General features: G+C 31.0%; 2 protein-coding genes across 3 annotated transcripts in view; one reads left to right on the forward strand and one right to left on the reverse strand.

Moving 5' to 3' along the window:
- LOC134832011 (3'-5' RNA helicase YTHDC2-like) overlaps positions 1–14143 on the reverse strand; it is a 216013-nt gene that overhangs the window by 21820 nt on the left and 180050 nt on the right. The gene's annotated exons all lie outside the window — the stretch shown is intronic.
- LOC134832306 (protein furry) overlaps positions 1–14143 on the forward strand; it is a 54952-nt gene that overhangs the window by 327 nt on the left and 40482 nt on the right. Inside the window, exons 2-12 of one of the 2 annotated variants that reach the window (XM_063846289.1) lie at positions 67–1347; positions 1407–1964; positions 3010–4288; positions 4355–4537; positions 6016–6159; positions 9741–9908; positions 9967–10289; positions 10354–10520; positions 10581–10691; positions 12695–12849; positions 12915–13075. In XM_063846289.1, coding sequence (XP_063702359.1) covers positions 67–1347; positions 1407–1964; positions 3010–4288; positions 4355–4537; positions 6016–6159; positions 9741–9908; positions 9967–10289; positions 10354–10520; positions 10581–10691; positions 12695–12849; positions 12915–13075 — 4530 coding nt within the window. The remainder of the gene's footprint in view (positions 1–66; positions 1348–1406; positions 1965–3009; positions 4289–4354; positions 4538–6015; positions 6160–9740; positions 9909–9966; positions 10290–10353; positions 10521–10580; positions 10692–12694; positions 12850–12914; positions 13076–14143) is intronic. The other variant, XM_063846290.1, reaches the window with a different exon arrangement.

Below are 14143 nucleotides of genomic sequence, written 5' to 3' on the forward strand. Positions count from 1 at the left end.
GTAAAATTTGACATTTGAACAAAAAACACGGAAAAATCATTAATTTTTTTTTTTTTGTTCATACAGAAATTTCGAGTGTATCCCAAATGGATGGCACATCAACTAGTGGAACGGTGCTTTCGGGTCACAGTGTGACCTCAAGTGAGGCAAATTCGATGATGACCGTTCTCGAGGGGTCTCTGAGTGACCGAAGTTTGCAAAATTCCCCGAACCGGGATCCGACACGGTCCGATTGCTCGGTGGAAAATTCCCCGTTGCAGGGAAGCAGCAACATTTCCGTGCCAGATTCGAATTTAAAGAGACGAAGTCCCGGACCCGGAAGTCTCATGAAGGAGGGAATCATGGAGGGACCTGACGAAAGTGACACATATCACATGGAACCTATTGGATCACCAGACTCGGTGCTAAATCAAGAAATAGAATCCTTAAAATCGCCATCGACTGTCACGACGGTGGCTAATCGGACGCAATTTTTGCCGTGGACTGCTCCAAATCGCAGTTCCATTGCCGTAAGTCAAACCACCAACTCAATGGATTTATTTTTGTATGGCGACGGGACTTTGCGACCGGGTGAAATTGTGATGCGCGCATTATTTCACAACTTTACGCAACTGGCCGAGAAGAAAATTGAAATGGTGATGCTGGAACCGTTCGATAAGAGTCTCTCAAAGCTGCTACAACGCGGAGAGAACCCGAGTTTTGATCAACTCCTATCGGCACTCGGATCCGTAGCGGAACATTGTCTCCCGTCGTTGTTGCGGGCCCTCCTCGCCTGGCATACGCGTCAATTGAGCGACAACGAGATTCGAAAACTGGACAATGTCGTCAAAAATTCCGCAGAACTCGAGTCACAATTGCAAAGACGCGAAGCAGCTGTCGAATTTATCTTTTGTCTCGCCTTACTGGAAGTCCTGAAACAGCTCCCCTTCCATCCAGGACACGACGATCTCATTCGACGCATCGAACAATTCGCTTTTCGACACTTTAAGTTCCGCGAAGGCATCCAAAACTCGCCAAATGCGCATAATATCCACATGATTGCTGACTTGTATGCCGAAGTAATTGGCGTTTTGGCGCAATCCCGGTTCCAATCCGTGCGAAAAAGGTTCATGACGGAGCTAAAAGAGCTGCGAGCGAAAGAACCTTCGCCACATACCACGCAAAGTATCATCAGTTTGTTGATGGGAATGAAATTTTTCCGTGTCAAGATGGTTCCTATCGAAGAATTTGAAGCTTCATTCCAGTTTATGCACGAATGCGGACAATATTTTCTCGAAGTCAAGGATAAAGATATCAAACATGCACTTGCTGGACTTTTTGTCGAGATTTTGGTGCCAGTAGCGGCAGGTGAGTCCTCAATTATTGTGAAATAAAGCGAGTTTTCAATGAATTTTTATTTTTTTCAGCTGTCAAGAACGAAGTGAATGTCCCGTGTGTCAAAAATTTCGTGGATTTGCTTTACTCATCGACTTTGGACGCCAGTACGAAGAGCAAACATCGTCTAGCGCTCTTCCCGTTGGTCACGTGTCTCTTGTGTGTCTCGCAAAAGACATTTTTCCTCAACAATTGGCACTATTTCCTCGCAATGTGTTTGTCCAACTTGAAAAATCGCGACCAGAAAATGAGTCGTGTGGCACTGGAATCGTTATATCGTCTCCTTTGGGTTTACATGATCCGGATCAAGTGCGAGTCGAATCAAGCGACACATTCTCGCTTGCAGTCCATCGTTAACTCACTTTTTCCGAGAGGAAGCAAGTCCGTTGTTCCAAGAGATACGCCTTTGAATATTTTTGTCAAAATTATTCAGTTTATAGCGCAAGAGAGGCTGGATTTTGCGATGAGAGACATTGTTTTTGAGTTGTTGTGTGTTGGGAGACAGATTAAAGTGATTACTACGCCGGAACGGATGTCGATTGGTTTGAGAGCATTTTTGGTGGTGGCTGATTCTTTGCAGCAGAAAGATGGTGAGAAATTTTTTTTTATTATTTTTCATAATTTTTTCCCGCTTCAAATGAAACTTATTATTTTTGTTTCATTTTATTTTTCCGATTTCGAAAAAATTAAATTTTGAAAATTTTTCAATTTTTAGTAAGTTTTGTATTTTTACATAAAATTTTCTTTAAAAATTTTCATGAAAAATTGAATTTTTTTTTCAAAAAAATTTTGACAGTTTTTTTTTATCATATTCATTTTTTTTAATTTTAATGTTTTTAAATCAATTTTTAATACACAAATATCAATGTAAAAAACTCAAAACAATAATAATTTTGATTAACGATCGAAAATTTGACATTTTGTATGAAAAACAGTATTTCAAAATTTTTTTTGTCCCCCCCCATTTTTATTTCAAAAATTTTGGACAAAACTATTGAGTTTCATTTGGAGCGGCCTAAATCTAATAAAAAAATGTAGCAGCCTAAAATAATTTTTGGTTATGCCACTTTTTGATTTTTTAAACTCAATTCAAGGCTGCTTCAAATTTTTTTCGAAATTTTTGTTCCAAGAACTTTTTTTCAAAATGGGGGGGAGGGCAAAAAATAAAAAATAATTTTGAAATACTTTTTCATGCAAAACGACAAAATTTTAACAATTTTAATCAATAATGAATATTTTAGTTATTTTTATGGTATCTACATTGAGATTTCATAATTTAAAATTGATCTCAGAGTATTTCACGCTAAAAATTTAAACCAAAAAAAATCATAAAAAGAACTGTCAAAAGAAAAGAAAGAAAAAAAATAAAATGTAATTTTTTTTGAAAAAAATTGTAAAGAAGAAAATTCATGTATTTTCGATATAAAAATTCTTAAAAATTTAATGTTTTTTAAATTTTAGAATATTCTTTGAAAAAAAAATATGAAAAAAGATCAAAAAACGGTCAATTTTGATGAAATTTTCAACATTTTTTTTTTCATTGGATTTTCGACTTTTGAAATGGGGCATGGGACAAAAAGTTCAAAAAAAAAATTTGATTAAAAATAAATAAATAATTTTTAAATTATTTTTCAGGTGAACCACCAATGCCTCGTACTCTCGGCGTCCTTCCCAGTGGCAACACGTTGCGCGTCAAAAAGACATATTTGAACAAAATGCTGACCGACGATGCTGCTCGTTCAATCGGAATGTCCTCCTACTTCCCGCATGTCCGAACCGTTTTTGTCGACATTCTCCGCGCTTTGGATGCCCATCACGGTCGTCCCCTAATGATGACTGCAACGGCAAACATTACCGTGAAACCCGAAGAAATGCTCGCGGGCGAACGAAAACCCAAAATCGATCTTTTCCGTACGTGCGTCGCTGCTGTTCCACGTTTGGTGCCCGAAACAATGAACGGTCACGAGCTAGTCGACATGTTATCACGACTCACCGTTCACATGGACGAAGAATTAAAAGTGCTGGCTTGTCAGAGCTTACAAACACTCGTAATGGATTTCGCAAACTGGCGCCAAGACATTATCCAAGGATTTACGCACTTTTTGGCACGCGACATTCCCGATACATTCCCGCAACTGGTCGATAACGGACTGCGACTCTTGCTGAATCTGCTAAATATTTGGCGAAGTGCCGTCGTGAATGGAAACGGAGGTCGTACCGTCACAAAAGAGACAAATAACGGTCAGCAAGGACAACAACAACAAAATCAACAAACTGTCGGACAGGCTAGTATCATTACCGTGTCCTCGACATCGTCCAGTGGCAATTCCAGTCTCAATTCCAGCGGTATTTCGAGCATTCATACAAATGCAACGGGCGTAACGACGATCGAAAATACCAACAAGAAGACGGAGCAACCGATTCAAACGACTTTTTATCTCGTCGAAGGCTTTGCTTTGATGATGCTTTGCAATTGTCGCCCTTTTCCACGCAAATACGGCTATTTCATTTTAAAGGAAGTGAAAAATCTGATAAAAGCCCTCGGAATTGCCGAAACAGAACCGCCCCTCATCGATGTCATCGACAAATGTTGCCCCGATGTCCTGGAAAAATGCGTTCACATGATGTCGCAAAAGGACAAGGCCGAAATGATTGCATGCAACAACATCGACTTGCACTGGCTAACAGAACGCAGTGGACCGATTTGGGTTCAATCCGAAGATTCAACGAAAAATTCGACTCTCACGTTGTGTCCGACGCAATCCAGCAGCGTACAATTTGACGCGTGGGCTACATGTCTCTTTGGATTCATGGAGAAACAAAGAGTCCTATCGAAATGTCCATCAGTTTGTACACAAGCATGGCCATTGTTGTATCATCGAGCAACGAATTTATTTTCTGTCATTGATCCCACGTAAGTTTTTCACGAAAAAACAAAAAAAAAATGAAATATTTAATTTTATTTTTATTTTAATTTCAGACCTGTCAGCGATAATCGTGCGTCATTGCTACGTAGCTCGGCTCCCGCTAAAAAGCCACCTCCCGAAAATCAAAGAGACTCGTTGGTGCATTTGTGGCGCAATCAGGTAGCAATGGCCTTTAGATTAGTACCGCAAATGCCCTCTGTGGCAATTCGTTGTGCATCGCCCGACTTGAGTTTGAGGTAAGTCACAAAATTTTATCCAAAAATTTGAAAAAAAAGGGTTTTTCTGATGAATGAAATCTTTTTTTCATCAAAAAAGGCCTTAACTTTTTAACATCTCTTAATGTTTTTTTTATTCTTCAAAAATTTTTCAACAAAAGAAATAATTTTGGTTAACATTCAAAGAAATCTTTAGAAAAGTTTGTCATAAGTTATCATTTTGCATTCATCGAAATCGACATCTAGCACAACATTTCTCATTAATTTATATTTTTAGACAAAGATCATTTAGTCTTCGTTTTTTTGTACATTTAAAACTTGAAAATAGATAGAAATAGCTTAGAAGAAATTTTACCGTATCCTAAAATTCCTGACCTTTTCGTTTTGTTGTCAAATATTCAAATTAAGGACGATACAAAAATCAAAAATGTTTCAATAATTCAATTTTTTTTAAATTTTTCCTCTATTCAATTTTAAAGTTTAAAAAAATTTTTTTTCGACTTTAAAATATTTTATTAATAAAAATAATATTTTCGTAAAATGTTTTTCCTTAAATTTAATAATTAATTTATAAAAAATTTAGTTATTTTATTTTATTAATTAATTATTTTTTTTTTGTTTTAAACTTAAAATAAAAAGCTAGCGAAAATTAGAAAAAATTTATATTTTTTTTATAAAAAAAAATTAAAAGCTTTATATTTTGCACTAAATTCTGTTAATCAAACAAAATCATGAATTTAATTAAAATAAAAATAAAAGTTGTTATCACTTTTATTTTTTTAACAAAAAAAATTGGTAAATCAATCAAATTTTTTATAATTAATTAATTAAAAAATTTCTACATTAATTAAAAATTTAAAGAAAAATTAAAAAGAATGAAATCGAAAACATTTTTGATTATTGATTTGGCCTTTTTACTCTTTTTTTTCACATTATTGATGACATTCGATTTCGAAAGAACAAACAAAAAATGGTGTGGTTGCATGTTTTTGTAAAAATTTTCGATGAATATCATTATAAAGTGTCCTCGTAATACAATTGGTCGTCGCATGAATATGGAATATAATTTTTATTTTGTCTCCAATTAAAATTCATTTTAATTTATTTGGCAAATTTGTTATTTATTTTCCTTTTATCGTGTAATCAATGCAATCATTCACACACATACATGACAAAACTGATCATTTATCAATCCAGACTTGGCGCATCTGGTTTCATGTTTGATACATTCATTGTGTCTCTCGCTCTTTTGTGTGTTAAATCAATCATTTGTTTGCGATTTTTATTGTAAAAACTTGCTTTTAATTGCTTTCACACATTGACACATATCCATTTCATTTGACGTCATTTTTCCTTTTTTGTTTTTTACCAATCAACAAGAAATTAGAAAAATGTTTTATATGGTACTTTTTGTGTCATTTTTCTCGTATCTTCCAATAAAAAAAAAAACAAACATAAAATACTTTTCAATTACCGAACAAAAACACAAAAATTGTCAGTTTGCATGATCAGTCGGACACCCGCTCCTTATCCGATTCATTGGACAATATTCCGTCATCTGTGTTTGGACCAGAGGGCATTGTGACACGATTTACTTTACCATTGTCTTATGGACGCAAAGATGCACGACATAAGCGTCAAGGGTACGAATTACATTTATTTCCTTTTTAATTCTTATTTCACTGTCTCCCTTACTCGCTCTTTTGTATTTTATTTCCTTTAGTTCCGCAATTGATTGTGAACTTTAGTGTCCCCACTTTAGTTTGTGTGTGCCGAACACTTTTCACAATTTTGAGCCATTGTTGTGGTAGATTTAGTTGTAAAATAGAATTAGTGACAAATTTGCAGTAAAAACTTTTGTTTTTAGAATAGGCTAGGATAATGCTGACTATATTGTCGTAGATTGTCAGAGACAAAAGTGAAAGATTCCTGGTAAAATAAATTAAATTTGGGTTGGATTGAAAGTTTTTAATCAAATCACTTGTTGTTATGTTGTCGGATGTTTTGAATTTTAAATTGGCGGTAAACAGGGTTTGTTTACTTTATTTATTTAGTAAATGCATCAATTAAGATACGGCTCACACAGTGTTTACGTGATGCCTTAAATTGTAACATTTACAATTTTACAGAAATTTTATTCCTGAAATTCTGTAAAACTGAAAATTTCGACAAAATTAAATGTACATTTGATTCTTTTTGACATAAAACGAAAAATAATGAAAAGAACGAATACATTTAAAAAATTTTAAAGTAAATTTTTTAATAACAAAAAAGTGAAATTCCCCTTCTCAATCTCTCAAAATCGCAAAAAAACGCGAGATAGCAGAAAAAAGTTATCGACATAAAAGAAAAAATTTTTTAAAAAAATTTTGACAAATTTTTTAAGTCGAAACTATTCTTTTTATTTGGAATAAGAAACTAAGAAGGTTTCCAACGGATTTTTTTTGTAAAGTGAAAATTAAAACAATTTTGTAAATATGTATTTTGTTTTAATTTTTTAAAAATTAATTTAAATTTTTGTATTGAAAATTGTATTTTACCATGGATTTTTAGTTTTATTTGGAGCATCCTCAATTTAATTTTAACTTAAAAAATTTTAAAGCGAAAAATCAAAGAAAAAATATTTGATCAAAAAATTTGAAAAATATGTTTAATAATTAATAATTTTCGAAAATTTTTATGAAAAATCACCAATTTGATTTTTTTTATTTCGCTTTATTGGTTTTTTTAAATTTTAAAGTCAAGGGTACGAAAAACTCAACATATATATTTTTAAATTAATTGATCACAATGAGTCTCTAATTTTCACTTCAATTTATTCCTTCATGCCTAACATAAGCTCTAGTAATTTCTCTAATCTCAACATAATTTCTAATTTTAAACTAATTCTTCGTTAAAAATATTTTATTTTTTGACAATTTCGTAACAAAATAATTTTTAAATTTAATGCTTTTAATTTTATACCTAATTAAAATTTAATTCAAACCATCAAATCCTGAATACTCGATATTAATAAATTTTTGTGAGGGTTTCATAAAAACTTCATAATCAATTTCCGCAAACTCTTTCATATTCGATGCCAATTCCGCTGGTACCATATGCGGCAAAATTGAATTCTGATAATGTCTCTCGATATTTTCCAAGTTGAAATGAAATTCTTCAACGCATTCCGTGCAATTCAATCGAAAGTCGTCCAATGTACCAAATTCGTATGCAACTTCATGATCATACCAATACTTTACTGCTCGCGATGGCAACTGCATAACGGAAATATAATTATCGGGATGCAACAATTGAAATTGACGCGCATAAATAAGGTCGATATGGAGCATTTGTAAATGGTGGTAATAGATCATTTGTTCCACATCTGAGACACTGCTCTTTATATGAGGATAATGAAAACTGTTGCGGATGAGGTTTCGCACAACGAACTCATAGTAAGATCCTTCGCCTGTTTCCAAGAGATTTTTGGGGTTCATGGAAACTGCAGATAAGCAAAAAGCGATAAAACAATAGTTCAAAAGCCACATGGTTGTTTTAGCAACTTAAAAACGGTCGTTAACAATCGAACGGTTAAAAATGTACTGAGGGGCATTGGCAGAACTGGATCCCATTTATACGATTTTTTTTATCAATTTTTAATAAAAAGCAAAGTGATTGTAAAAACTCTGTGAGATGAGCCACTTGATCGCCTTTTATTATTTTTTTTTTTCTAGAAATTTTATTTTTTTTTTTTTAAGATGTATTAAGAGACAAATTACATACTTACATCACAGGCATTTTTTAAATAATCTTAAAATGCACAAAAATTGATGAAAAAAACAAGCAATTATATCAAAGGATTTTTAAAACTCCAAGAATTTTATGAAAATTGGTGAAAAAGAGTTGCTTGAAATAAAATTAAAAATTTGTGCTTGAATATTGAGGAAAATAATGCGGAACATACATAAAGAAAAAAACGTGAAAAGAACATATGATGCGAAAAAATATGCGGCAAAAATGTGTAAAAATTCTATGAAGCATGAAACAAAATAATTTTCATAATTATAAAAAATATTATTTTGCATTCAGAAAATTCAGATACTTTGCGGAAATAAAAATTTTGCTTTTCCAGTAGGATTAAAGTACCTTAATCTGTTGTATTAAAGTTAGAATTTGACAAACTTTGTAAAATTTTATTTGCCACAACAACACCTTTATTTTCTTCGAAAATGTAAATGCGCTAAAAATTAAATAGTTTTTAATATTTAAAAGAATTCTAATTTTTTTTTTTTTTTTGACAGAAAATGTCTTTTTTTCTAAAATATTGACCATTCAGACAATTTTATCAACGAATTGAACAGGTGCCTTTAATTCTCAATTTTTTTATTTTTATTTTTTATTTATTTATTTTTTTTTGAACACAATGTTGCTAATCAGTCTTTTATTTTATTTAATATACCTTGTTAAATTTATTTTATTTTAAAATATAAGGAATAAGAATTTTGATTAAATCGCAACAATGTATATATACAAAATTTCGGGTTATCACAAAAAGTTATAAATAGACATAAAATAATTTAAAATAAAATAATATAATTTAAAACTCATTAAAAATGTCAAATAAGTTCAAATTTTATCTAACAACGGCTTTATTTGATTCATAAACTAAGTATGTTCAATATTTTGTCAATATTTAAGAGTCAATAATTTGTTGTAAAATACTTTTACATCACCAGGCAACTCCATATAAATGATGATTAAATATTGCTGCTGGGTATTTCGGATGTTTTTCTCGACAAATTATTTGAAGAATTTTATTTATTTTTTTGTTATTGTAATAAAGAAACATCTTTGGACATACCATAAACAAGTGAAGTGATTATATTCTTTCTTTATTAAATTTTTTAGTCAATAAAAAAATGTTCTAGGAAATGTTTTGCTAGATATAGACGCAAATTGATAAAGTTTGATCCGTACCTGTTTTGAATTATTATTTTTTTTTTATTTTTTCTTTAATATTATTTAATAAAAATAGAAAAAATTGTCACGTTTTATAATTTTCCTTTGCTCACACCTTGAAACAAAGAAAAAAAAATAAGTTAAAGGCGCTTTAATCCTATCCCGGTGGTTTAATATTCTCCTGGTGCAACTTTTTGTTTTTATTATTTTTTTGCTAACAATATTGATTAAAAATTTAATTTAATAAAAAAATCTTTAATAATTTTTTTTTGGGTTACCATAGCTCTTCTCCAGATTCGCTCACAACGGACCGAAGTGACAAATCATCAGCAGCAACAGCATCTCCCGTGGCTCTGTACAAACTCGTTTGTCCGTTATTGCGGTGTGAGGTCGTTGATATACGTGATGCGGCTGTGAATGCTCTCGCCTTGATTAATCATGATGCGCTAAAGTAAGTTTTTTTTTTCTAGAAAAAATCATTAAAAATTAATAAAACGTCATTTTTATAGAGATTTAATGGACGAACTCGTTTTGTCCATTCGCGAAGCAGTCGATCGTAAGCAAGAAAACATGAGACGCCGTCGTCGTCGGGACGCTTTACGCTTGCAATTGGTCAAAGTACTGGAACGCATGGCAGATAATGGTGTCTTTGGCGTGAGTCCGAGCGTGTTGGAACGCGAGACAACAGTCACGTTGCACTCGTCCTTCGTGGAGTACATGGAAGGGGCACGCTTATATCTGGAAGCTGAAACGGACAAGGACAATGCGAGCATGAAAGAAGTCAAAATACACTTTTGCGACTTCATTCGGAAAATGATTAAGAATTTTTCATGTGAGAAATTTTTTTTTGCGTCATTTTGATGGAATCAAATAATGTGCTTTTTTTTATTTCTCAGTGGAAGCATGCACGACACTCTTATCGAAGGAGTTGAAGCGAAATTTGTTCATCCTGTTTGCCACATGGAGTGGCGCGCTGTCGAAACCGCTGGGTGTTATGTATCACGTGTCGAGTGGCACACAAAGCGGCATCGATGACGATCGTTTACAGTTTAGTGCACTTCAGGTACTACTTATTGAATTGGCAGGAAAGCGTTCAATTGTTAAAATAATTGACTTTTTACAGGCAATGTGTGCTCTCTTGTGTTGCGGCCCGTGCTTTGATAGTCACAATTTATCGGAAGACGGGCATTTTTACTCATGGCTTGATTTACTGTTGACATCAAAGGATGAGAAGGTAATTTATTTCTCATTTTATCTAGGCCAAAATGGAATTTGTGTCAAGTACCTGCTTCTTCTTTGATCAATTTCATATGTAGAGGAGTAATTGAAAATAACGAGCACTTACTTTTTCCTGAATCCACTCAAGATTTTACTAGAATTAACATCATTAATCTATTTTTGCCGAAAACTCTTCATCGTTCTTAACAGAATAGGACCATTTAATTTAAATATTTCATTTTATGTCACCCCACCCTCCAATTTAGTCGAAAAATGTTAGGGAAAAAAATAAAAATATCTGGTACAATAAAATTTTTTGGCATTTTTTTGATACTTTTTGATTGAAAAACGATTGAAAAACTTGACATTAAAATTTTATTGGAATTTAACTTAAATTGCTTTCCAATTGCTAAATTTCTAATCGAAATTTAGATTTTCTTTTTTGGAGAATTTTCTTTCAATTTTGATTTAAAATTTTAAAATAACGAGATTTTTATTATTTTTTTTATTTTTTAATGGGGCAAAATAAAAAAAAAGTTAAAAATTTTATCAAAATCTACCAATTTTTGGTGTATTTTCATAATTTTTCAACAAATTTTTAAAAAAATTTTTTCAATTTTTAGTAATTTTTGTATTCAAAATCGTATTTCGACGAAATTTTACGTTTTAAAAATTTTAAAAAATAATTTGCATGAAAATTATTGATTTTTTTTTCAATTTTAATAAAATTGTTTTTTAATCACTTTTCAATACACAAATATCAACGTAAAAAACTCAAACACACAAAAAATTGATTAGAGATCAAAATTTTTTTAAAAATTTTGGTATTTTGTATGAAAAATAGGATTGCAAAATTTTTTATTTTTTTTTTCAAAAATTTTGGAAAAAACTATTGAGTTTCATTTGAAGCAGCCTAACTAAACTTATAAAATAATTTTTGTATATCGTAAAAAAAAAATAGTACGAAATCCGTCTAAAACGCATTAAAAATTTTTACAAAAAAAAAAAAAAATTAAAAAAATTATTGAAAAGTTTATTGGCTAAAAGACTCCAAGAAATTTACTCGTTTCTTTCAAAAATTATACAGCATTTTTTTTTTATTTAAATTTTTTAAATGTGATTCTTTGCCAAACAAAGGCAAATGTTTTCCATGTTTAAAAAGGCAATTTCCATATAAAAAGTATTTAAAATTTTTGACAAATCTAGCATACTTTAAATTACCAAAACCTGTCGTGTTTCATTATCTAGTTTTGAACAATTTAATTATTTCATTTTTGTTTGTTCATGCGTTTAAACATATTTAATTTATTACAATTAGCGAAAAGTTTCGGTTTTCTTTTCGTGATATGAACATTAAACGCTACATGATACGGAGTCAGACAAATGAAAAGAGCTGTCTTCAAATGTTAAATTAAATTAAGAGGAAAACAACACGCTTAAAACCTACACTCAAGCAATATAAAATACAGACAGTTTGCAGAGAATCGCTTGTAACCATCGAGAAAAATCTAAATTTAAATTTATAGACATTTCCTATAGCAACTTAGACAAAGGCTCACGGATGTTTTTATTTTGTTCTATTTTTCCATGATATTCGCATTTTATTGGGACTGGGAGTAATCAAATACGCGACAAAGTGGAAAATCACGAACGCAATTCTTTTAAAAGTTTCAGGAAAATATCATCTTAAATTTCTCCGCAGAATTTCCTGCGTGATGCATAAAATAATCATGATTCGACAACCAATCTCATTAAAAGTTTTTTCAATGCACCACATGCTGCTATTGATTATTATGAGAAAACTCACGTTTTTACTCATCCACATATTTTTAATTAATTTCACTTGAACAACAAAAAAAAAACATCAACATGCAATATTTATCACGACATTCTCCATGTGTTTGCCTCTCTTTTTAAAAAATGTACCGTACATTAATCAATGTAAACTTAATTAACCGCAATTATTACTACATTTGTTTCCACACATGTCTCCATTATACATTTCCCATTCTTTGCTAGATCTACGAGCTTGCACGTGACACCGTCATACTCCTCCTAGAGGCAAATCCGGATGTCGGCCAACTACTGGAATGGGTAATCGATCGCTGCTACACTGCAATTCCCCGTGAAGCCGATGCTTGTTTCCTCGCACTCGCGACAATTTTTAGTGCAAGGTAAGATTTTTTTTTTAACAAAATTTAGTTTTTTTTTTTTACTGAAATTCAATTATTTGCGACAGAGAATACCCGTGTGATCATTATACGTCGGTAATTAATGTAACGCTGTTAATGACGGGATATCCAAGAGTGGAAGTTCATTCCACCGCTTTACAATTGCTGCAAATACTGGATAAGCGTTTCTTTGGCAACGTGGGACCGTTGGAGTCGGAAGGCGATAAAGGTAGGACACATATTTTATTGAATTAATTTAAACGAGGACAATTTTAACAAAGACCCAATTTTTCAAACGAAATTTGCTTGTGTGAGTCAAATGGTGTGAGTGTGAAAGGTTTTTTTTTTGTAGAGAGAAAATTATATTTTATTTCATGCAATTTCTTTGAATTATTTTCTTTTCGCTGGAAATGTCAAACGCATAAATTATTTCGCACGTGTAAAGTTAAAAGTTGGAAATTATGAGTCTAGGCGAAAAAAAAATAAATAAATATTTTTATCAGGGAAAAATATTTTTTGTTTGTTATTTTTAATTTTTTAAAAAAAGAAGTAAATTTAATTAAATTACAATTAAAATAATTTAATTAAAAAAAAATATTTTAAAATTATTCAACTTAAAATTTAAGAAATATCAGCAAAAAAATAAATTTATTTATAAGGAAATTAATAATTTTTTTTTGTGAAAATAAAATTTTTACCTACCTATTTTCTGTAACTTAATTTTTGAGCAATTTAGTAATTTTTTTAATGATAACTAATTTTTCATGATTTTTATCGTAAAACAAAATGAAATTCGATCAAATCATTGAATTTAATAATTCATTAAATAATATATTTACTTTGTTTTCATGAATATATGTTTTAATTTTCTATATCAATTTCAATTAGGTAAATTTTAAATTATTATTACAACAAATATTGTAACTTACTCAATGATATTATTTTTCAATCTAAATGCAATTTTATCCATTGAGTGAAAATACCAAATGTCAAAAGGATAAATTTAATCAATTTAAAACTTCATTTTATTTCAACATTGCAAAAAAAAAGTTAGACTCCCACGTGAATAAAGATTGTGCAAAAAGTTTCCCAGAATGCCCCAAATATCATTTATCGAACACAAAAAGTACATTATCTCCATTGTTTGTAAATTTTTTACATCGATTGCAAACAAATATTTGAATATTTTCATGACATTTTTTATTATAATTTTTTTTTTGAACACACTGCAAAAAATATTTCAATAAAAATATTTGATGTCAAAAATCTCCAAGTTGAGAATTTTTGTGATGTCTCC

This window comes from Culicoides brevitarsis, chromosome 2 (genome assembly GCF_036172545.1).
Source record: "Culicoides brevitarsis isolate CSIRO-B50_1 chromosome 2, AGI_CSIRO_Cbre_v1, whole genome shotgun sequence".
NCBI lineage: Eukaryota > Metazoa > Arthropoda > Insecta > Diptera > Ceratopogonidae > Culicoides > Culicoides brevitarsis.